The 25,575-nt window shown below is 42.0% G+C and overlaps 1 protein-coding gene across 1 annotated transcript in view; it reads left to right on the top strand.

Moving 5' to 3' along the window:
• HYDIN (HYDIN axonemal central pair apparatus protein) overlaps positions 1–25,575 on the top strand; it is a 431,237-nt gene that overhangs the window by 245,428 nt on the left and 160,234 nt on the right. The window contains 4 exon segments of the mRNA XM_029201876.1: positions 1,653–1,926; positions 3,764–3,907; positions 8,468–8,611; positions 18,247–18,560. Coding sequence (XP_029057709.1) covers positions 1,653–1,926; positions 3,764–3,907; positions 8,468–8,611; positions 18,247–18,560 — 876 coding nt within the window.

Below are 25,575 nucleotides of genomic sequence, written 5' to 3'. Positions count from 1 at the left end.
ATCTACAAATAGTGTCAAATGGCCCCAAAGGATATTCTGACACTTGCCTAGAATTGGAGGGATAGCTGATAGTTTTCAACAAATATAGAAGCAACCTGTATCTTTTAGCTGCCAATTTCTGCTCTGCCTAAACCCTATTGTTCTTCTTTTTGACATAAAATCTTGATGCCAGCAATCTCCAGAAGAATCATCAAAAGCAGGGGTGGGAAAACTGCAGCCCATTGCCTGTTTCTATAAACAAACTGTTATTGGAAGACAGCCACGCCCATTCATGTACATATATTGTCTACAGCTTCTTTCACACTACAGTGGAGAGTTGAGTAGTTGTGATGGACCACGTGTCCCAAAAGATCTAAAATATTTATTATTCAGTCCTTTACAGGAAAAGTTTGCCAATTTTTTGGGCACAGGGATCTAAAGAAATACCCGTATGCCACCTCTTCTGATGGCATATTTTTGGACAACTCCTTTAAATTTTCAGAGCTTCTGTTTCTTCATCAATAAAATTAATCAATATGCTTAGTATTACTGGGGTGCTATGATGACTGAAGGATACACTGTAAGTGACAGAGACCCTGCCTAGTTTATAAAATAGTATATGTTATTTATTATTTTCCCCAAAACCTACATTTAGCCCTGAAGTCAAACTACAAAGTGAAGACTCCAATGAGCATGCCCCATTGGACATATATTTAGCTAATAATGGTTATACCTGACAACTGGCAAACACTCCTTATTATTTAGCAAGCTTCAACTTGCTTATTAGACATGGTGTCTTTCCAAAGGAGGGACAGATGGGATGAAAACTCAAAGCCCCAAAAAATAAAAAATAAAATTTAAAAGTCCTGAGATGAGTTTTTTCCCTGAAGAGAATATTTTAAAGTAAGCTTATAAATCAGTTTAAAAAAAAAAAAAACTCAAACAGAAACACATTTGAACCACCTCCAAGATCTTAGAAATTTCAGTGTCTAGCAAAGAGACAGACAATAAAGAGGTCTTTAGTAAATATTTGCAGAATAGATGAATGAATGCATGCATGCATGCATGAGTAGTAGCATCTTTAAAGCACATTAGTCTGAGATAAATGAGAGATCCAGGTGGTGTTCTGATGCATTATAGCCCCCTTGACCTTTGGTAAGGTTTAGAGGATATGTGTTGTTTCTCTTTAAAGTTCCCTTCAAATTGAGTCCATCACAAGACATTTAACTAGTTACTAGAAATTTACTCAACACAATTTGAAATATACTTCTCCTTCAGTAGCTGTTTTGCTTTCACTTCTCAGTACCATTTCTCGTAAATTGAAGTGATTTTCACATGAACTGTATCTGTGTGTTATGTGGCAGCTTAACCTGCTGAGAAAGACTGGGGATGGGTGGGGCCACTTCCCCGCGGCCCCTTTCCTGGTGATGGCAGCTCAGGGACCAAACTCAAGTCACTGACTCAAGTCTAATGACCCAACGAGTAGATGTTACCTTGTCCTGGTAGTTCCTAGCAGTATCACCATTTAGCCTTCCTACATTAAAAAAATAATAATAATGTCTATTTTGTTGCTCACTTTTTAAATACTTCTGGACGAGTAAATCCCAAGGCTGTAGAGCTGAACGGAACAACTCAAAGCTGAATCCTCTCAATTCTTGCCTCCTCTTTTCCAGCCTGGACACCTATTATTACCGCTTCAAGTTGACCAACAAGGGACGTCGGGTCCAACAGTTGTTCTGGATGAATGAAGATTTCTGTCCCCAAGAAAAGCTGGGTAAGAAGAGACTGGCTAAGAAGAGGCGTGCTAAGAGCCACTGCCAATCCCAGTGCTCCCAGGCACCCAGGGATCCTCAAAGCCCCGTGTTTCAACTCCACCCCATCAGGATGGAGCTGTACCCAGGCCAGACGATTGACGTGATACTTGAAGGCTATTCTGCCACGCCCAGGGTAAGAGGACACACATTTAGAAGCTGCTATTCTCCTAAATAAATCTTTGCTCTATTTCTTAGGAGAGTCCCTTGACATTTATCTGAAGAAAGGCTGTGGTTTCTCAAGGATTGCATACAGCACTGAGTTACCATGGCAGCACCCATCGCATTCAAGATTCAGCTCTGCTGAGTTTTCTGTTTGTTTCTACAGCTACCATGAACCCAGTCTTAAAATACTGTTTAAAGCAGGTTCTCATCCCCAGAGTCAACAGAGCCAGCAAGTCTCTGGTAGAGGGACATCCACTGTTCAGGCAAAGCTAAGCCTCTGATTAATACTTAGCAGTATTCACTTAATATTTATTTTTAAGAAAATGTTTTTCTTAAAATTTCTCGGCTGCCTCTCCTATCCAGGTATTGGGATATCCTTAGTTCCTTCCCTCTCAGCTTGACTCAACAGCATCACATTTATAATCATCATCTTTTTATGTGTCAATGAAAGAGCTGCATTTATCTTCAGCAGCTCTGATGTTCTGCTCTTATTCACATTATCACCATTCTGCTTAAGACATTTAGGCAGATCCAACCATGTGTCTGTTTATTCCTATTCCCTCATGGAGGCTGGAAACCATTAACAACCTAAAAGAAAGACTTCTGAAATCACTTACAAGCCTCTTCACAAAGGCAGACGTTGTGAATGAGAAATGATGGTTACCTGGGCTTCTGCTGGTGTCACCAAATTAGGATGTGATGCTGAACTTTCTCCTCATGAAAATAGGAAACAGTAGGAAATTGCCTCCCAGCAGACGAGATGGGAAAGCTGGTTCCCTGCTTAGTTCCTCGAGGGTCACGGATGGCACTTTGCTTCACTTACGTTGTTTCTTCACAGAACATTTTCAGGAAAAACACATCCTTAGTTTAGAAAAGAAGGTTATTTCCCATTATGGAGTGTATAATATGTTCTTTCTCTCTGTTACTGAGGGGTTCAGCCAACTTTCACTGAGTATGTACCACATGACACACACTGTGCTAGGCACCAAGGATGCAAAGATGAATAACATGCAGGCCCTCATCTCAAGACACTGACAGTCTGTTGCAGGCATGTTTACAGTGTTGTTCTCAAGAGTTGACTGTATTTTAAAGGCATTAAATCTGAGCTGCTGGGGTTCTAAATTCAGTTGTAGCTTTACTAAAATCTCCCCTGTATTCCAAGTTCTGCTACATAATCGAGAAGACTTGAATTCATTAACATCTGACGCCTGAGCAGTCTTCAATAAAGGCTATTCATGTTATAAATTCACTTTGAGTCCTTTCTACTCTATAAAAATCTAAGGCTCTTGGGTCCAAAGAAGTGTTAATTACCGTACACGATTTTTAAATATTCAAATGTGAAAGGCAAAATTTTTCCAGCCAGCTTCCAACTACCTTGATAAGAAATTGTGTGTAACTACCATTGAATATTTTTGTTCAACTGTAGTTGAGTTACAGTGTCGTGTTAGTTTCAGGTGTACAGCACAGTGATAACCCATGAAGGATTTTTATCTGCATCTTCCATCACTGTTTTGTCTATCCAGTCCCTAACAGCCCTGATAAATCTTCCATAAGTACACTGGATGAGCTGAATGTAAATTGATTGTGTCCTCAGGGACAGTCAGCAGTAGACACAGGACCCATCCTGGACACATCTAACCAATCAGACTTTGTGTGACAGAGACCCATCCCTGACATGCACTGCTCAGAAGAATGTGTTCCTCCCTGGTGTCCCCAGGCAGGTGGTTGAGAATCATTTTGCTGATTGTTGAGAGTTAGGTCTTCCAAGCTATAGAGGTTCCACAACCGCTGGTATATCTTGTCTGCAGATGGTCAGAGAAAAGCTGGTGTGCCACACCGTCATCGGGACACAAACGGGGAAGAGCCTGGTCATGACGGTGAACATCATCTGTGAGTTCGTGGCACCGTTCATCCAGCTCTCCACCAAGCAACTCGTATACCGACTGGAGAAGGTCAGTGGGGCTGTGTTGGGGAGGGCTGGGTGCTCTAGCTAGGGGTGCGCATGTTCACGCTTTCATTTCGGAAGCTAAATTCATGGGAATCCTGTTACACCCACGCCCAGCCAATGTTTTTTAAGCTTCAGAGGCCAATACACATTCAACTAAAAATTCTGAATCTAAACCTACATTCTTTTGAAAAGTGAATTGCCATAGAAATTCTACTTCCGTCATTCCTGATGTATAAGACCAAAGTGAAGGGGTATTCCAGTGCACTGAACATGCATTTCAGTCCATCATTTTACTCTAACTAGGTAAAATAAACATCACAGTATAGAAATGGTTGGAGAAGAATTATTGATAATTACAGTAACCAGTAAGAATAGCTACCACTATTGATTGGTAGGTGCTGGGCATTGAGCCATGTTCATTACATACATTTTCCCATTTGTCCCTCACAGCAATCTCTGCAGGAGCTTCTCTTTCCCATGATACACAGGAGGAAACTGAGACACAAGTTAAGCTATTTTGTAGATCACCTAACACTGCTTGGGAATAAACAACTTAAACTATTTGATTCACATTCTTTGATGTATATGCCCATAACTGTCTATAACTTTATGTGCCGTTAAGGGTGAGTGGTAAGTGGGGGAGGCCCAGAACAGGGGAGAGATGGGGATGACTGCTGCTCAGGGCAGTGGGCTGGGTGGTGAAGAGGAGGGGAGATATCACAGCAGGACTTGACCTAGTCCTAGGCAGGTTTCCAGCAGAGAATTATTTACTGTTCAGGACAGGTATGTGTGGAACACTTCCTCTGGGTCAAGGGCTGTGTGGGTGCTAAAAATCTGACATAGTCACAACTAAGAGACTGGTTGAGGTTACAAACTGTCAACAAACTATTAAAATTTAATTGTTTAAATTATAATTCTAAACAGCGCTATGAAGAAGAGGTATAAGTTGCAGTGAGAGTATGTATCAGGAGACATGACCTTATTTGTACATGAGGTCATAGATGGCTTCCTTGAGCAAATGCCTCAAGTTGGGACTGGAAGGACAAATAGAAGTCGGTCTGGTGACAAGTGGGGGAGAGAGAAGTAGGGAACAACATATGCAAAGGGCCTGAGTCACGAGAGAGCTTGGTCAGCATAAAACCTGAAGGGCCACCTCAGACAGAGATTATGCCAAGAATGACAATGAAGTCCATCTAGAGAAGTGGGCAGGGGCCAGGTGTGTGTGGCATGACTGGGACACATGTTGTGAACTTCGGGTTTTGTTTTGGGTGACCATTGGAGGGCTTCAGGGAAGGGAGTGACATGGTCAGATGTATTCATTGAAACAGTCACGCTGGCTGTGGAGTGGAGTATTTATCAACACCTACCATGTGCCAGGCACTGTGTCGGGTCGTAGAGATACAACAGTGAGAATATTCCCTCCGTGATGAACTTCACAACCGACTGGGAAGACCAAGCATTAAGGAAGATCCCATGGTGTGATCTATGCTGTCACACGAAAGGACTGGGTGTGGCAGTGCCTAACCGGTCATGGGAGAACAAACCAGGGTTCCTTCTGTTAACGGAGGCTAGCAAGAGAATGTTCAAGGCCATTTGTTCTGGTGCATTCTATATATATTGTTCATATTAAATAAATATCTGTTGAACACCCACCATGGATAAGGTGCTCTGCCAGAAGATGAATAAGGGAACTTATAGGGTAGTACGGGAGGTGAGATGTACAAGTTCAATTCAAATCAACAAATAATTTTTGAGCACCTGCAGTTTATTGGGCAGTAAAGACACAGCAAAAACCCTAACCTAACAAACTGGTGGGGAATGTAGACACTGAAGAAGTAGGATAAAGGTTTCAGTTACAGGATGCTAAACTAACTGTGACGATCTCCATGAGACATATAAAAAGAAAATACTACCAGAATTCCTTCTACAGTTGTTAAGCTTTCATTGCTGTTTTAAATTCTTCCTTTTTCAAGTAATCAGGAAAGATATTTACTGGCAACAGCTGTGCCAAATTTGGTTGCATCATATTCTCTCTAAATGTAGCCATTCAGTGAAGATTTATTGAATAGCTCTTCTGTGCAAGACATTACAGTATATGATAAATATGTAGCTTAGTTTGCTATTAGATTTTTTTTCCAAAGTACATAAACACTCATAAAAATGTGTGGGTAGTGTTCCTTTTCCTCTGTTTATATCCTTTTTTTAAAAAAAAAAAAGCATATTCTTGTTTAAATGTCTACTGTTTGAATTTATCACTAGAATAAAATAGCAAATATTTTGAATATGACAGTGACTTGTTGAATTTAAAAAATGAATTCAGTCATTACGCCCTATTTGTTTTTGTCCTTCTCTCCTTCCTCCCAAACATCGCCAAGTTTGAAATCTGTCCTACTACTGTATTCTTCATTGTTCATTTCCTGCTCACATTTCACTCCATATCAGGGACAATGAAGAAATGCGACTTCATTACCCAGGGTGTGCAGGAGACCTGTCTTGGTACACCCAATTATCCATTCTGTCTCCTTGTTTTTGGCTCAGGGCAGTGTATCTGATTTAGTACCTTAGACTTTAATGATACCAAGCCTGCCTATGGAAAGAATTTTTCTATAACCGTTTCCTGAGATTTGATCTGCTCTATAACTATTGTACCGTTCAGAAGCCACAGAGATGAAACCACATCTCTGTGGAATTGAAAAGGTCAATTGAAACTAGCAGTCAGTTTGCTTCATGAAGTCCAGAAGCAAATCCTGTCTCCTGATATTTGGCGAGACAAGCCAGAGAGAAAGGGTCATTTTAAAATAGAACGGGTTCTCTGTCCATCGGCTCTTTATCATCACTAACCTCTAAATGGCCTCTTGCCAAAACCAACCGAGTGTGGCTTCTTCACTTCAAAGCTACCTGCAGTGACACAGCAGCCTGGGGGGGGGAAGGTCGAAAGTGCTGCTTCATCCCTCTCCAAACGGTAGTATGAAATCTGCAAGTGCAAGGTGAACCCAGTACCTATATTACCATGTTAGAGGGAGGGGAACAGTGGCAGCTTCTCATGGTAAGTGCCAGACCGAACCTCCGAAAGAACTTTGGGAGTGCACAAGGGGCTAATGAGGTACAACCGAGGCAGGTGGCTCGAGCCAACTTTATGGACTGAATGTTTGTGTCCCCCCAAAATTCATACACCAAAGCCCTAATTCTGTATATGATCATGTTGTAAGTGGGGGCTTTGGGAAAGGATAGGGTTGTGGAGGTGGAGCCCTCATGAATGGGATTAGTGCCCTAATAAGAAAAGACAAGAGAGGTGATCTTTCTCTCAGGCATGTGAGGACACAGTGAGAAGACAGCTATCTACAAACCAAGAAGTGGGCTCTCACCAGACACTGGATGTGCTGGCACCTTGATCTTGGACTCCCCAGCCTCCAGAACTATGAGACGTCAATGGCTGTTGTTTAAACCACTCAGTCTGTGATATTTGTTATAGCAGCCTGAACTGACTAAGACACCATGGACACTGGTCACCCAAGCTCGCTCAGAGCCAGTGGCTCCAGGAACCACAGTGGAAGAAAGACTATGCTGGACAAAGAAGCAGAGGCAGAGGCAGAGCAAAACATGGAATCAGGAGGACTTAACTGAAATTGGAACAGGGAGAAAAGCAAATCAAAACAAATAGGTCTGGGAAAAATAGGCTAGAGTTGTTGGAAGAGCCAGGGAATGGGAGGGAGATTCTTTTTGGAGGCCAGAGACTGAGGTTTCCAGTCACTTCCTAGTGATATTAAAGGACCCCCTTTCCAAGGCACACAATGAACAATGTGGACCCCAATGTCAGAGTGACAAAAATCCAGTCTGACCAGAAACTTCCAGCTTAAGATCCATTTATGATGCTTTCTACAGCTGAAAAATGAAATTTGATCTAACAGAGTGAACCATGCTTCTAAATCAACTCTCCCAGTGTTATCAAGAAAATTTTCAGGAAATAGTTATAAGCGTTTGTCAATATAGCAAGATAAGTATATTTGCAAATTGGGTATTTTAAGCATGAAAAGAATATTGTGTAAGGAAAAAATGTTTTATTCATTGTAATGATACATGGGTTCTTCCATAAGATATCATTCATTTATTAAACTTTGTTTTATGATGCTGTGGAAACTTCTGTAGTAACAGTTCTACCCAGAGGCATGGCTTTTATAGGGTTTTTTAAACCAGGCAACAAGAAAGTAAGAAAATCTAATCTGTTTTCTGGCTTAAGTAGGATCTCTTCTAGTGAAATGGATGCATAGATACATAGAAAATATCTATACCTATATCTACATCTATATTAATCCCTTGTAGAGATTTAGGTAAATCATTTGGAATGTGTGGTGGACTACTGGGGAGTGAACCTATATAATATATAGATATATATTATCTATATCTTGATAGATAGATGACAGATAGATATAATATAAATCCATACATCTATAGATATAGAGAGAATGCTAATTCTGCTGTTAACAATGAATATCAGACATTCGTTGCTAAAGGCTTACTGTGTTTACCATAAGTTGGTTTGTTTCCTTTTTTCTCTTTTTTGCAGAAACCTGACACTATCCTGGAACCTGATTACCAGCCCTTGGTCATGAAGAACATTTCCAACCTGCCTGTGAACGTGTTGCTCTCAACAAGTGGACCCTTCTTTATCTGCAAGGCTGATAAATCCCCACTGCCCTCAATTCCTGAGGTAACTGGACAGAGGGTGTCCTAACTCCTAGGCAGGTGCTGTGTGTGTGATAAAAGAAGAGAATAGTATTGGTACACTGCCTAATTTCAGTCGAGAAAAATATAAAGAATCCAGGAAACAGAGAGGAAAAATCTAAAATGAGTCATAATATCAATAAATTCTGATATAAATTGGTAGGAAAACCATTATTTACAATGTGAGAGCTTCTTGCTCATTATTATGACCCTTTCCTTCCTGCCCATTATAACGAAGCTCAACTTTAGAAAACAGTGACTTCCCACTAATGAGAGGAAAGATCTTTTAATCCCCCTCAAGTCTGACTAAAACTCAAATTTGACCAAAACTCAAAGCCCCAACCCTAAACCAGCCAGCCCATCTCCAGATAGTGAGAAATGTGAACCAGGCTGAAGCAGGAGGCTGTGAGCTCCCCTGGCCACCAGTCTGGGGCAGGATGCAGTGTTCTCTGAACATTCCCACAAGATCATCCCTGTGATCCTTGGCTGGGCATGAGGATACCAGTGGGAATGGCTGGGCCCTGGGGCAGGTGGCACTGCAGAGCGGTAGGGAAGGAGGATTGAAGGAGAGACCAGCCCCACACCCCATGGTGTTCGGCCTCCCAGTCCAGGGAGATAGCTAATGGAGAAGTGACATAGAGAAGGAAGTGAGGGCAGGCGGCAATCGCAGGATCTCAGAAGAGGGAGCCTGGGACTTAAGGACATCTGCTATGAGCCACACTCGGGGAGACAGGTCTTTGTGGAAGATGGGGGACAGAGCCACTGGGTGAGAGCGTGTTGCAGACAGTACTGCACCGCCACCCTCCCCTGCCCTTTCTTCCTCACTGATTCTTTAGTGGGTCTCATTCAAACATGATTTGGGGGAAAAAAATAGCTAAGATCTTTGAACAGAGAAATAAAAGGAGGAGATGATCATAAGCAAGAGGCAGTTGAAAACCTCCTGCAAGGGAACCTATGCCAGGAAGAAAACCCACAGTACAAACAGGGAGTTCTCTACAGTCTCACAGAAATTACAGGTGATATGACCTGTCTTTAAAAAGAGCTCAGGGACAAGATACAAGTGTTCAAAGAGGAGATGAAGAGTGAACTCAAGAGCAGAGGAAAACAAATGGATGAGAAAATGAAAATTCAGGTATAAGCAGCTTTCTCTGTCTGGGTGGGAGGTTAGACCCACTCTTGTCCCTCCTGAAATCTTAATAAAAGTAGAAATGTTCAACAGGAAAGACACCCAGAGCAATAAAATAAAAGGGGAAGAGGAGGGTATAACCAAATAATGAGAGATTTAAACAAATTCTAGAAGATAGAATGAGGAAGGGAGTGGGTGGACAAAAAGGCATAAAGACCTGAAGCATAGAAAATTCACCAGTGAGGCTGCAAAGAAGTGGGAGTCATTCAGCCCAAGTAGCCTGGGCTTAGAGGCAACGAGTGGAGCAGAGGGCTGAAAACAGAGGGATTCTGTCTGTGCACCAGACAGCTGTCCCTGCTGACCCCACTCAAAAGACTTGGGCAGCTGACTCTTATCCCAAGACATAAAGATAAATGCTCTTCCCCAGAGAAACTCATCAAAACGTTCGGGGAAATTTAATGTTTCCTGTGTCAGTGTCGATACCCCAGAATAATCCCTGGTGTCTGAGTTGTGTGCATCACCTGATTTTCCCCTCTCTGCCCAAAAAAACTGTTCCATAGACCTGCTGTGCTACAAGAATTGAGAAATTGTGGCCTCAGGATTGTCGGGATGCCACGGTGGGTCAGGAACTACTGTTTCTTGTAATAACTCTTGTAGTACATTTTGACCTTTTATATTACTTGCACATATAACTTTAATAAAAAGCATACATATAATTTTAAAAATGAAGAACTTCTACAAATCAACAGGAAAAATACCAACAACCCAATAGAAAAATAGGCAAAGGAAATGAACAGAGAGTTCACAAAAAGAAAATAGCTTTTAAATATATGAGAATATGCCCAACTTTACTCATGTTGGAAGAAATGCAAATTAAAATTACTATGAAACACATTATTTTTCCTATAAGATTGGCAAAGAGCAAAAATTGGATAATGCTTTGTGTTAGGGAGGGCATGTGGAAACAGGCATCCCCTAAGGTATTGAGGAAGTGTACATTGGAAGATAGTATGGCAGTAGCCGTCAACATTTTTTTTTTAGTCATCAGTTTTATACACATCAGTGTATACATGTCAATCCCAATCACCCAGTTCATCACACCACCAGCCCCAGCCCCCCACAGCTTTCCCCCCTTGAGGTCTATACGTTTGTTCTCTACATCTTTGTCTCAACTTCTGCCCTGCAAACTGGATCATCTGTACCATTTTTCTAGGTTCCACATATGCGTTAATGTACGATATTTGTTCTTCTCTCTCTGACTTACTTCACTCTGTATGACAGTCTCTAGATCCATCCACATCTCAACAAATGACCCAATTTCGTTCCTTTTTATGGCTGAGTAATATTCCATTGTATATATGTACCACATCTTCTTTATCCATTCATCTGTCAATAGACATTTAGGTTGCTTCCATGACCTGGCTCTTGTAAATACTGCTGCAGTGAACATTGGGGTGCATGTGTCATTTTGAATTATGGTTTTCTCTGGGTATATGCCTAGTAATGGGATTGCTGGATCATATGGTAATTCTATTTTTAGTTTTTTAAGGAACCTCCATACTGTTCTCCATAGTGGCTGTATCAATTTACATTCCCACCAACAGTGCAGGAGGGTTCCCTTTTCTCCACACCCTCTCCAGCATTTGTTGTTTGTAGATTTTCTGATGATGCCCATTCTAACTGTTGTGAGGTGACACAACGTTGTAGTTTTGATTTGCATTTCTCTAATAATTAGTGATGTTGAGCAGCTTTCCATGTGCCTCTTGACCATCTGTATGTCTTCTTTGGAGAAATGTCTATTTAGGTCTTCAGCCCATTTTTGGATTGGGTTGTTTGTTTTTTTAATATTGAGCTGCATAAGCTGTTTATATATTATGGATATTAATCCTTTGTCCATTGATTCATTTCCAAATATTTTCTCCCATCCTGAGGGTTGTCTTTTTGTCTTGTGTATGGTTTCCTTTGCTGTGCAAAAGCATTTAAGTTTCATGAGGTCCCATTTTTTTATTTTTGTTTTTATTTCCATTACTCTAGGAGGTGGATCAAATAAGATCTTGCTGTGATTAATGTCAAAGAGTGTTCTTCCTATGTTTTCCTCTAAGAGTTTTACAGTGTCCAGTCTAACATTTAGGTCTCTAACCCATTTTGAGTTTATTTTTGTGTATGGTGTTAGGGAGTGTTCTAATTTCATTCTTTTACATGTAGCTGTCCAGTTTTCCCAGCACCACTTATTGAAGAGACTGTCTTTTCTCCATTGTATATCCTTGCCTCCTTTGTCATAGATTAGTTGACCATAGGTTCGTGGGTTTATCTCTGGGCTTTCTATCTTGTTCCATTGATCTATATTCCTGTTTTTGTGCCCGTACCATATTGTCTTGATTACTGTAGCTTTGTAGTATAGTCTGAAGTCAGGGAGTCTGATTCCTCTTGAGTTTTTATCCCTCAAGACTGCTTTGGCTATTCGGGGTCTTTTGTGTCTCCATACAAATTTTAAGATTTTTTGCTCTAGTTCTGTAAAAAATGCCATTTTTAATTTCATAGGGATTGCATTGAATCTGTAGATTGCTTTGGGTAATAGAGTCATTTTCACGATATTGATTCTTCCAATCCAAGAACATGGTATATCTCTCCATCTGTTGGTATCATCTTTAATTTCTTTCATCAGTGTTGTATAGTTTTCTGCATACAGGTCTTTTGTCTCCCTAGGTAGGTTTATTCCTAGGTATTTTACTCTTTTTGTTGCAGTGGTAAATGGGAGTGTTTCCTTAATTGCTCTTTCAGATTTTTCATCATTAGTGTATAGGAATGCAAGAGATTTCTGTGCTTTAATTTTGTATCCTGCAACTTTACCAAATTCATTGATTGCTCTGGTGGTTTTCTGGTGGCATCTTTAGGATTCTCTATGTATAGTATCATGTCATCTGCAGACAGTGACAGTTTTACTTCTTCTTTTACAATTTGTATTCCTTTTATTTCTTTTTCTCCTCTGATTGCCATGGCTAGGACTTCCAAAACTATGTTGAATAATAGTGGCGAGAGTGGACAACCTTGTCTTTTTCCTCATCTTAGAGGAAATGCTCTCAGTTTTTCACGTTTGAGAATGATGTTTGCTGTGGGTTGCTCGGATTTGGCCTTTATTATGTTGAGGTAGGTTCCCTCTATGCGCACTTTCTGGAGAGTTTTTATCATAAATGGGGGTTGAATTTTGTCAAAAGCTTTTTTTGCATCTATTGAGATGATCATATGGTTTTTATTCTTCAGTTTGTCAATATGGTGTATCACATTGATTGACTTGCATATATTGAAGAATCCTCGCATCCCTGGGATAAATCCCACTTGATCATGGTGTATGATCCTTTTAATGTGTTGTTGGATTCTGTTTGCTAGTATTTTGTTGAGGATTTTTACATCTATATTCATCAGTGATATTGGTCTGTAATTTTCTTTTTTTGTAGTATCTTTGTGTGGTTTTGGTATCAGGGTGATGGTGGCCTCATAGAATGAGTTTGGGAGTGTTCCTTCCTCTGCAATTTTTTGGAAGAGTTTGAGAAGGATGGGTGTTAGCTCTTCTGTAAATGTTTGATAGAATTCACCTGTGAAGCCATCTGGTCCTGGACTTTTGTTTGTTGGAGGATTTTAAATCGCAGTTTCAATTTCATCACTTGTGATTGGTCTGTTCATATTTTCTATTTCTTCCTGGTTCAGTCTTGGAAGGTTATACCTTTCTAGGAATTTGTCCATTTCTTCCAGATTGTCCATTTTATTGGCATAGAGTTGTTTGTAGTAGTCTCCGAGGATGCTTTGTATTTCTGCAGTGTCTGTTGTAACTTCTTTTTCATTTCTAATTTTATTGATTTGAGTCCTCTCCCTCTTTTTCTTGATGAGTCTGGCCAATGGTTTATCAATTTTGTTTATCTTCTCAAAGAGCCAGCTTTTAGTTTTATTGATCTTTGCTATTGTTTTCTTCATTTCTATTTCATTTATTTCTGCTCTGATTTTTATGATTTCTTTCCTTCTGCTAACTTTGGGTTTTCTTTCTTCTTCTTGCTCTAGTTCCTTTAGGTGTAAGGTTAGATTGTTTATTTGAGATTTTTCTTGTTTCTTGAGGTAAGCTTGTATAGCTATAAACTTCCTTCTTAGAACTGCTTTTGCTGCATCCCATAGGTTTTGGATTGTCGTGTTTTCATTGTCATTTGTCTCTATATATTTTTTAATTTCCTCTTTGATTTCTTCAGGGATCTCTTGGTTATTTAGTAGCGTATTGTTTAGCTTCCATGTGTTTGTGTTTTTTACGGTTTTTTTCCCTGTAATTGATTTCTAATCTCATACCGTCGTGGTCAGAAAAGATGCTTGATATGATTTCAGTTTTCTTAAATTTACTGAGGCTTGATTTGTGACCCAAGATGTGATCTATCCTGGAGAATGTTCCGTGCGCACTTGAGAAGAAAGTGTAATCTGCTGTTTTTGGATTGAATGTCCTATAAATATCAATTAAATCTATCTGGTCTATTATGTCATTTAAAGCTTCTGTTTCCTTATTTATTTTCATTTTGGGTGATCTGTCCATTGGTGTAAGTGAGGTGTTAAAGTTCCCCACTATTATTGTGTTACTGTCGATTTCCTCTTTTATAGCTGTTAGCAGTTGCCTTATGTATTGAGGTGCTCCTATGTTGGGTGCATATATATTTATAATTGTTATATCTTCTTCTTGGATTGATCCCTTGATCATTATGTAGTGTCCTTTCTTGTGTCTTGTAACATTCTTTATTTTAAAGTCTATTTTATCTGATATGAGTATTGCTACTCCAGGTTTCTTTTGATTTCCATTTGCATGGAATATCCTTTTCCATCCCCTCACTTTCAGTCTGTATGTGTCCCTAGGTCTGAAGTTGGTCTCTTGTAGACAGCATATATATGGGTCTTGTTTTTGTATCCATTCAGGGAGCCTATGTCTTTTTGTTGGAGCATTTAATCCATTCACGTTTAAGGTAATTATCGATATGTATGTTCCTGTGACCATTTTCTCAATTGTTTTGGGGTTTTTTTTGTAGGTCCTTTTTTCTCTTGTGTTTCCCACTTAGAGAAGTTCCTTTAGCATTTGTTGTAGAGCTGTTTTGGTGGTGCTGAATTCTCTTAACTTTTGCTTGTCTGTAAAGCTTTTCATTTCTCCATTGATTCTGAATGAGATCCTTACCAGGAAGAGTAATCTTGGTTGTAGGTTCTTCCCTTTCATCACTTTAAGTATATCATGCCACTCCCTTCTGGCTTGTAGAGTTTCTGCTGAGAAATCAGTTGTTAACCTTATGGGAGTTCCCTTGTATGTTATTTGTCATTTTCCCTTGCTGCTTTCAATAATTTTTCTTTGTCTTTAATTTTTGCCAGTTTGATTACTATGTGTCTCAGCGTGTTTCTCCTTGGGTTTATCCTGTATGGGACTCGCTGCGCTTCCTGGACTTAGGTGGCTATTTCCTTTCCCATGTTAGGGAAGTTTTCGACTATAATCTCTTCACATATTTTCTCTGGTCCTTTCTCTCTCTCTTGTCCTTCTGGGACCCCTATAATGCGAATGTTGTTGCGTTTAATGTTGTCCCAGAGGTCTCTTAGGCTGTCTTCATTTCTTTTCATTCTTTTTTCTTTATTCTGTTCTGCAGCAGTGAATTCCACCATTGTGTCTTCCAGGTCACTTATCCGTTCGTCCGCCTCAGTTATTCTGCTATTGATTCCTTCTAGTGTATTTTTCATTTCAGTTATTGTATTGTTCATCTCTTTTTTTTGTTCTTTAATTCTTCTAGGTCTTTGTTAAACATTTCTTGCATCTTCTCGATCTTTGCTTCCATTCTCTTTCCGAGGTCCTGGATCATCTTCACTATCATTATTCTGAATTCTTTTTCTGGAAGGTTGCCCATCTCCACTTCATTTAGTTGTTTTTCTGGGGTTTTATCTTGTTCCTTCATCTGGTACATAGCCCTCTGCCTTTTCATCTTGTCTGTCTTTTTGTGAATGTGGTTTTCCTTCCACAGGCTGCAGGATTGTAGTTCTTCTTGCTTCTGCTGTCTGCCCTCTGGTGGATGAGGCTATCTAAGAGGCTTTTGCAAGTTTCCTGATGCCATCACCATTTTAAATGCCCCTACCCTTTGACCTAGTCATTCAACTCCTAGGAATTTATCCTATAGACATAGACACAATATACAAGGATATTCATTGCAACATTGATTATAAGAACAAAAGACTGGGAGCTAATATCTATCAATAGGAGATTGGTTAAATAAATGATGGCAGAATTCAATGATGGAGTAAAATGCAGTTGTTAAAAAGAGTGAGGCAACTCCATATGCACTGATTAATTATCCTCCAGTGGAAAAAGTGCAGAACAGGAGTGCCTGTGTGTAAACAATAACACATATATGAACGTGGGTTTATATTTATGCATTATCTTTATATTCATACAAGGACAGGTAAGATACTTGTGTAACCTTGGTTACCTCAGGGGAGGGGAACAGTTGGCTTGAGGGGAGGGGAGATGGGCACAAGGGTAACATGCTTTTCATTGTCCTATCTATTCAAAAATAAAAATGAAATATTTTTTAAAAAAATAAGGCCACACCTTGTCCTGGGACAACATGATATAGAATATTCAACAGGGAGACATACCTTAGTGAAGTTACCAGCCTTATTGATGTCCAAAGAATTCTATGGCTTCTAAGCAGTAAAGAAGAGACCCACCAAGGGAGGGTTTTAGACTAACTTTGGACTTCTCCACACTTTTTGATCAATTCTCTTGATCATAAAGGGATTGTAGTAATAATTGGCATTTATATACCATACACTATGTGCTAGGCACTGCTCTGAATGCATCACAAATATATTAACTCATTTCATCCTCTTAAAAAAAGTTAGGTACTATTATTGCCCTTGTTTTACAGATGGAGAAACTGGGGGCTAGGAAGGCCAAGCAAGTTTGCCCAAGTTCACAGAGCTAGTAACTGGCAGAGCGAGGATTTGAACCCAAGCAGTCTGGCTTCAGAGTCCACGATCTCACAATTAATATCTCTTGTATAAGAAATTTTCTTCAGTTTTTTTTTTATTTCAAACATGATTTTTTAAAATAAATTAGTCTAATTCCATTTTTGTAAAATTTTATTTATCTATCTGTCATGTTTGGACTAATGTTTTACCAAATGTGAACTCTGAGAAATAATATCTTGTGAAGTTTTGAATGAATTTCTAACTTCTTCTTTGTGCTTTTGTATATAATATAAATGTTGTGGATATGTATCATTTCCACAAAACAGCAAAGTCATTTCTCTGGGGGAAGAAGTGTTTAAGTCAATCTCCAAGATATTTAAACACCAAGCATTGCGATACCTAGTGCTGCAAATACCATGGTCTACAAGAATGACTTCTAAATTGTGGCAAGCTACCTGGGCCAAGTGGCCAGCGAGCCTTTCAGAGGGGATTAGCCAACTGAGGAATCATTACCCTCTGACTCTTGAATCCGGTGATTCGCTTTATCAGCTGAAGCCATCTGATCGTGTCACTGAAGTGCACAGTTAAATACCTGAACCTTCAAACTCAGTGGAGAGGAAAGTGCTCTGTAAACAGATTTGTTGCTGTGCGCGTTCTTCCTTACTGCCTCAGGGCACTTTCTGCAAAACCAGGAGGTGGCTTTCATGCCGATTAAATGTGGGGATTAAGCGATTCTTAAAAAAGCCAACTCAGAGCCAGGCTTTCTATGGGAAGGTGTTTCTGTGGCCTTGGCGTCAACGAACACATGGGGATTTGAATCAAAGAGAGAAAAGAACAAACACAATCTACCGAACAAACTCTGTACGGCTCTGGAGTGTCATTTTAAGTTGAATAGAAAGCAGTGGAAAGTGGATACCACTATGCTGAAGAGTTAGAATTGGAGACGTTAGAAAAGAAATTAAATTACCTAATCCATCCCTTTCTGGGTCACCCTCTACAGAGCCCCTCCACCATGGGGTCCTTTAGAAAGCCTTTTTAAAATTTTCTTAAGCAAAGAACTTTTCCCACTTATCTAGGAAGAACGTTTTACAATCTAATTTATTTTCAGTTAAGAATATTTCATAATAATTATTCATTGCAGATTTTCCTTTTACAACTCCTCAATCCTTACAACCTCACAACGCTTATCAACATCTCTTTTTTCAAATCATTTTTCTTCAAATTTTTCTTGCTTTCATTTTCAACTATTAAAAAATATATATGTGTGTAAGTGCATAGAGATAGATAGATATGGGTAGATATAGATATCGATAGCGATATACTAGCTGTTTAACTATGTAAAGTGTGGTTACATAGTTATGGATAAAGTGTATATATACGTATTTCCTACTAATCTGTGTGTCTGTATGTGTATGTATGTGTGTGTGCATATATATATATATGTATATAACTTTGGTTGTCCTATTTCATGTATCAGGTTGGAAATGCACAGTATGGAGGTTCGTAATTCTCCATTATCTTGTTTGTAGCCTATTAAACTGGAGATGGGTGAAGAAAAAGACCTGCTGGTCAAATTCAACCCTTCCTATAAAAACGATTTGAATACCTGGGTGGCAGAAGAAGTTCTAGAAATCAAGTATGTGGAGCACCCTCAAGTGGACAGCCTGCACCTGCGTGGAGAAGTGAATTACCCCAACCTCACCTTTGAGACCATGGAGCTGGATTTTGGCTGTATCCTGAACGATACTGAGGTGATCCGCTACATCACAGTCACCAACTGCAGCCCCCTGGTTGTGAAGTTTCGCTGGTTCTTCCTGGTGGATGATGAGGAAAATCAGATAAGGTACCAACTAGCGTGGCAATCCTGCAGAGCTCTCCCCTGCTCTTCATTTTTTTCTCCTTCGGGCTTTGCACTTGGTTTCCTGTATTCTGAGTACTGGTCTCTCATGAATACTTTCACTTCCAACAACTAATCATTGACAGAAGGAACGAAGAGCCATGGTCCACCCTAGGTTTCCAAACAGGAAAAGCAGATAAAACATCTTTGAAAGCCCCAATTGCCACCAAATTAACAAAGTGATATCCCTAAGCCTGCTCTAATTTTGAATCTAGTGGTTGGATCATTAGAAATTTATCACTAAAAATAGTCTTCATAGAGTTTCCTTAATAAGCATTTGAAACCCAAAGCACGAATTGAGCAGGGTGATACATGAGATGTGTGCTGCCCTGAGCTCTACCTTCTGCATATTTCAGTGGGTTCCATTATGGCCCATATATGTATGTATGTATATAGATATATACTTATGTACAAAATAGTGGGAGGTGGTGAGCGCCGGAAGGGAAGAGCTGTCTTTACAATATTTGGGTTTAGAAGTGTCTTTCCTGTTCAATTAGAAGCTAAAGCCAATTTAATTTGGAAAACACTCCCTTAAAGAACTAGGAACAGCCTATTTCAGTCAAGCCTCAATAACAGTTTCATGTGGGTCAAAAGCCATGTTGTTGGCCAGGATGGATGGGCTTGTGCATATTTCCTTATTGGATGTTTGGACAGCTCGGTTTTCAACACCTGAATTTTGAATGGCCATTCTTAACTGGGAAAGTCTCATGTTATTTCTTGGCTGGTCGATGCTTCCTGTACACTATCCTCATCTTGTGTATGATAGCCATCCTTTCTTTCCTGTGCCTGTTTCCATGGTAACTATGGCTTGCTCTGGATGTCTTCCATAAACATCTGATGATGACCCGGTGTAGCACCGAAGCCAGTTCTGGGCCTGAGTGATGGAGCCTGCTCATTAGGTACCAATGACTGTTCAGGTTTGGGATGAAATTCTGTAGATGGTGAACGTTTAAAATAATTATGGAAAAATCAGCCAACCTGACCTAATGAGTTTCAAACACCAGATTGTGTGAAGTTATTCTGATGGAACACAGCTAAATGAGTTTTTTCTATCTGGGAGCAAGGGACATGCTTTATTTATTTTTTTATTTTCGAGAGGCCATTTCCATAATTAAAATGATGACATTTTGAAAATGTTCTTGGCCAGTACTGGAGATGACACACTTAATTTTTCATTGGCTTAAGCACTCATTTAACCATATTTTTCCTTTCTTCTTTATCTTCTAATATCTTGATACTGAGCCTCTGCTTATATTTCATTTGTTCATTCATTCATTCATTCAGAGAGTCACTCAGAAACCATTTGATAAGTGGCTCTTATGCACCAGATAATGGGTGAGGTATCAGGGATACAGAAGTAAGACATGATCACTGGACTGAGGCTATTGGGGAAACAGATGTGTAAACCATGACACATGATAGTGCCAGCCTCTGAGGGATGCCGGGGGAATGAATGCTCACAGGAGTCAGAGAAGGCTGCACTGAGAGGCACGGTTAAATGCTCCAGATGGAGAAGCAGGGAAACGTTCTCAGTAACAGGAATAGCGTGTATATAAGTTCGGATTCATGGACTCTGTTGCAAGTGACAAGAAACCTGACCCTAAGTAAAAATGAAAAGCAGGGACTTCCCTGGTGGTGCAGTGGTTAAGAATCTGCCTGCCAATGCAGGGGACACAGGTTTGAGCCCTGGTCCGAGAAGATCCCACATGCCGCAGAGCAACTAAGCCCGTGAGCCACAACTACTGAGCCTGCGCTCTAGGGCCCACGAGCCACGACTACTGAGCCCGCGTGCCTAGAGCCCATGCTCCACAACAAGAGAAGCCACCGCAATGAGAAGCCCACACACCGTAACGAAGAGTAGCCCCCGCTCACCACAACTAGAGAAAGCCTGCACACAGCAATGACAACCCAACGCAGCCAAAAAACAAATAAATAAAATTTTTTTTAAATTTTTTTCTAAAAAAAAAAAATGAAAAGCAAAGTTCATTCACTGGTTCCCACAACTCAAAAGCCCAAGTTCATTCTGGCTTCTGGCCTGGCTTAAAGCAAGGACTCAAACAGTGTTGCTGGAGCCAGGGTCCCTGTCTCAGCTCTGCTCTCCGTCATGAGTTAGCCGCGTTCTCAGAGCAGCTTTTCTCCCATGGTCACCAGGTGCTGCCAGCACTCCTGGGGCCATGTCTGTGCAGATTCTGAGCCACTGAAAAGGAACATGAGCCTTGGTCCCAGAACTTCCAGGAGATGCATCTGATGGGACCATCTTAATCACCTTTCCTGTCCCCTCCCCTCACCGGTCACCATCAGGGGAGGGCGAAGCTCTTGATTAGCATTGGCCTGGCCGTGTGCCCCACGCCAAGCACTGCAGTGATGACCTCAGAACCACATGGACCGAAGGGGTGGGAGTGGGGCAGATCTCCAGGCAAAAAACTGCAATCTAGGAGAAGGAATGCGGGAGAGGCAGGTGGCACGCCCCTATCAGTGTCCACAGGGGACCCGTCAGTGCAGCCACAGTGCAGACTTCATCAATGGGGGGCAGTCCGGGGAGACGAGTCTGGGCAGGTAGGTTGGCAGCAGTGTGTGAGAGGCCTGGTATTCCATGGTAAGGCACTTAGACTCTTTCTTGGAGGCATTGGTGAGATTTGTAATCAGGAGAGTGACAGAGTCAGGTTTTTTCAGAAAGATAACCCTTAGCAGCATTCAGCACAGTTGTCCAACCCCTCCTTCCTGAAACACATTCCTTTCATGGCTTGAATAGCACCATACTCTCCTGCTTTTCCTCTTGTCCCCTCGACTGACTACTTCTCAGCTCTCGGCCAGCAGCAACTCTGCTGGAGTTGTAGGACGCAGGGCTCCCTCCTAGGCCGTCTGCTCTTCCTGGAGTTGCATTTACCGACAGCTTCACTTAGCCCCGGTTGCAGAGGCTCCTGAATGCGTATCTCCACCGAGACCCCTCAGAGTTCCAAGTGCATCACCTTCTTGACGTCTCCTCCTGGATGTCTCGCAGGTGACTCGTGTCCAGCGTACCCCACTCCAATCTCAGGCTCTCCCCTGCCCCCTCCCTGCCTCTCCTACAGGGCCCTTGTCCCAGTAAATGGCATCACTGTCCTGAGAGGCATCCAGATTCCCTCCTCTCCCTTACCCCACGCATCAAATCCATCACCAAGTTCTACCTATTACACCTTCTAAAAACCTTTCATTCCCATCTCCACGGTTGTTACCCTAGTTGAAGCCCCGATTGCTCCTGCCTGGACAGTTGTGACAGCCCCTGACTGGGCTCTCTGCCTCCACTCCTGTGCCACAGTCCATCACCCCCTCAGCAGACAAGCGATGAGCATGTCACTGCCCTGGTTTTCAGCTTTGAAGGATGCCCATGCCTCTTGGGATAAAGTACAAAATACTCACTGTGTTCTTCAAGGCTCAGCTGCCCCTGTGGTGCCCCTGAATTCCTCTCCAGCTTCTTCTCACTTTGCTCTCCCCTTACCATACTGACTTCTTTCTGTTTACCCGCCATGCTGGCCTCTTTCCTGCCGAGTGGTGGTTTGCTGTCTAACTGCCCTCTCTCTGTTGGACACTGTCCCCTCTCCTCACCTAGTTAGCCCTGCTGCCTCACTAAGTCTTCAGCTTAAACTTCCTTCCCCAGGAAGCCTTCTCCGAGACCCTGCCCTACCCAAGGTCCCCTGTTATAGGCACCAGTAGCCTATCTCCTTGGTGACTCATCACATTTGCAGCTATGGCTAATGGTCAACTTCCTAGCTGGTGCTTAATCCCCATGAGACTAGGGAGCACATCTGTTCTGTTGCCTCTGGATCCCAGAGCCCAGCACAGTCCATAGCACAGTCCTCAAAAGGTATTTTCTAGTTAATCAACTGCTCTCCCTGCCCCTGGTGTTTGTAGTGAGAGGAGAGTCATTTCATAACTGGTTTAACACTCTTTTCTGTTGGCTTCCTGGCACCTGCCAAATGGAAAGGTTCAAGGCATAAATATCACCTTGAAGAGAGAAAACAATGCCACTTGCTGTCTAGACAGGCTCTGTCTGTGCAGCCCATCAGAAAAACATGAACCACTCATTGGCTAAAGGTCACTTTTATCAGATATACCAACACGAACCTTTCTTTTCCAGTCAGAATTCTTCTAAGCCTCACAACTAGTAAAAGAAACAAAAGCATAAAAGAAGTTTTCTTCTTCTTTTATTAGGCAGGATATGAGGAGGCCTAGACTCTCAACATTCCTGCCTGTCACAACACGTATACATCACACGTGTGTGTGTGCATGCACATGTGGGAGCGTGTGTGTGCATGTGCATGTGTACATGCATGTCTGTGCATTTGGGAATGAGTGTGTGTGTTTGTGTGTGTGTGTGTGTGTGTGTGATTTTGTAGGGAATTCTGACTCAGACATTCAAAGCATCTCTCTTGTTTGAGCATATTTTTGGTTCCAAGTTGGCCCTCATGTCACACATAAGAACAAAGAGAGAAGTAAAGTGGGCAAGCGTGTTAGGTAAGCACTCCCTAAGCCAGTCATTGCCTTAGAAACCCACTCATCCATGCGAGTCCACGTGCATGACAGAGTTCTAGACTGAGTTTGATAGATAACAGTCCACGCGCTCACACGTACGCAAGTAATGAGGAAGCTGGGAGGACATATCAGGGCTGGGCATGGCTGCCGGCACAACAGCACTGCAGAAACGTGCCCTTTCTTCGGCCCAGCTGCTTAGCCGGATAAGAGCATGATGCTTTGTGGCATCTGTGTGAAACGGGAGCACAGGGAGGCCGACACTGAAACCAGGCTTTGCTTTTAAGAGGCCAGAGAGAACCGAGCAGATGCTGGCTCAGCTGGCGTCTATGCCCAGACTCAGAGCTGCAAGCTGAGGCGATGTTAGGACTTGGAGCATGTGGGCCGCATGGTCCCCAAGGACAGCTTTGCCTTTTTGCTTCCGAATCAGATTATAAATAAACCAAATTCAAGAGCCTAAGGGAGCCCAGCCTGACAGCAAAGGAACATGTGTTGTTCTCACACTGATTTTTTTGTGATGAGCATCAGTTGTCCAATATTGTGATTGGAAGAGGAGGGTGGAAGGGCTGGAAGTGGAGTGGAGGGTCCTTATCGCCTGGATGCTTCTGTCTGTCTCTTCATCACCCCTCAACTTCTCTTGCTTTGAAAGTGGAACTTTTTAAAGACATGGTATCAGTGGTAGTTGAGGTCCTGGGCTGTGGAATCAGACATGGCTGGTTAGAATCCCAGCTCTGTCCTAAACACATGACCCTGTGCCCTGGCTTACTTACCTGTAAAATGGGGATAATGCAGAAACCGAAAAGACTTGCTGTGAGCACTAAATGTTTATAAAGTGTATGTGTCTTTGAGATAACACATGAAAGAAAAATCTGAACTTGGTGGCTGTTTTCAGGTCTCAAAGGGTCCCTTCTTCTCCATTCCTTCCCACCAAGTGCTGCTAAGTGAAGCACTCCCCAGGATCCTAAAGTGTTGGAACCATAGGGTCCTTAGACACCAACATAATGGACTCAGCCCCTTTTCCTTCTGAAGGTTAGAAAATTCCTTTCCTGTACCAGGTCACATTCATCAAGGCTGAAGCCAGGCCCTCAAAGGCCACAGTCCGTGTGTGGTCAGGAGGGCCAGGCCCAGAGTGCCCTCTGTCTTCCCTACCACTCCTCCCTGCAGCCAGGTAAGCCCAGACCCATGCTCAAGGACAGGCCTCTGCTTTGCCCAAGGGCCCAATCAAGGAAACAAAGATGTTTAGGGGGAAAATAAAACATGGTTCTTTATTTTTCTTTCAAAAAAAATAATTATATTGAATCCCATGGGTCAGGCACTGGGCATCCTTGCACCCCAGCCTTCCAGGGCTGCTCAGTGTGCTAAGAGCCTGGCCTCTAAGGCAGCCTTCTACTCAGCCACCTGCCCCATGTGACCCTCATGGATGGCTGAGGGTCCCTGAGCCTCAGCTTCCTTGTCTGAAATGAGGGTGATTATAACGGCATCTCCCACATACAGATGTGGTGAGGATTGTCTCAGCCCCTACTGCAGAGCTCTTGGATCTGTGTGTCATATAATAAATGCTCAGTAAGTGTCGGGTGTTACGGCCATTCCTTTATTGAGGAAATTGAGTGGATTGGCACCCTGTAATGCTAATACAGGACCTATTTGAGAAGCAGAATCCCGGAGGTGGCTTGGAAACATCTCCCGGAATTAGTCAGAAGCCATTTCAGGACACAGAGAGGCCTCACGGGGTCTGAGGGCCGCAGGTGTCTCTTGCTAGCTTGAGCTTCTGTCCCTTCAATAAATATCCCTCTGTCTTCCCCACAGGCCCTGCACCTCTCAGAATCCTTCAAGCTTCTGCAGTTGTTTTTTTTTTTTTTCCACCTCCCAGAGAAGTCTGGATAAGAGACAAAAGCGAGCATGGAGCCTGGGGTCTAGAGGGAAAGCATTTCTGATGAGGGAGCAAAAAGGGTCAAAAGAGGGAACAGAAGTGGCCACAGCTGTCCTCAGGCAAAGTGCCAAGTCAAGTTCTTATGCCCCTCCCACCCCCTTTCTTCCCTAACTCTCCCCCTGCTTGTACTTGAGCCAGAATGACAGTTTAACAGCCCAAAGAATGAATCCAGTGCAAACAGGGGCTATCCCCCTCGCCTGTATTAGTTTCCTATTGCTGCTGTAACAAATCACCATAAGCTGATGCTGGCAGGAAGTAGCACACCTAAAGGATTAGTCTAGATGAGATGAAGAAAGGTAGCAGAGGCCTGAAGGGACAAGGGATGAGAGTCTTAACCAGAACTTCTGTGGCCTCCCTTACCAACTCAAGGTGTTATGTGACCTGCTTTTCTGAGTCATGTATGGCTGAGGGTTGAGGGGAAGTTGACCTTAAGAATATTCACTGAGCAGTAGTGCAGAAGTACTGGGGGTTAGAACTTCAACATAGTATTTCAAAGGGGACCGATTCAGCGCATAACAGCCT

This window comes from Monodon monoceros, unplaced genomic scaffold (genome assembly GCF_005190385.1).
Source record: "Monodon monoceros isolate NGI ecotype Baffin Bay Population unplaced genomic scaffold, NGI_Narwhal_1 Super_Scaffold_10, whole genome shotgun sequence".
NCBI classification, from domain to species: domain Eukaryota; kingdom Metazoa; phylum Chordata; class Mammalia; order Artiodactyla; family Monodontidae; genus Monodon; species Monodon monoceros.
The sequence above is the reverse complement of the archived record's forward strand: the minus strand, read 5'-3'. Positions and strand labels throughout refer to the sequence as shown.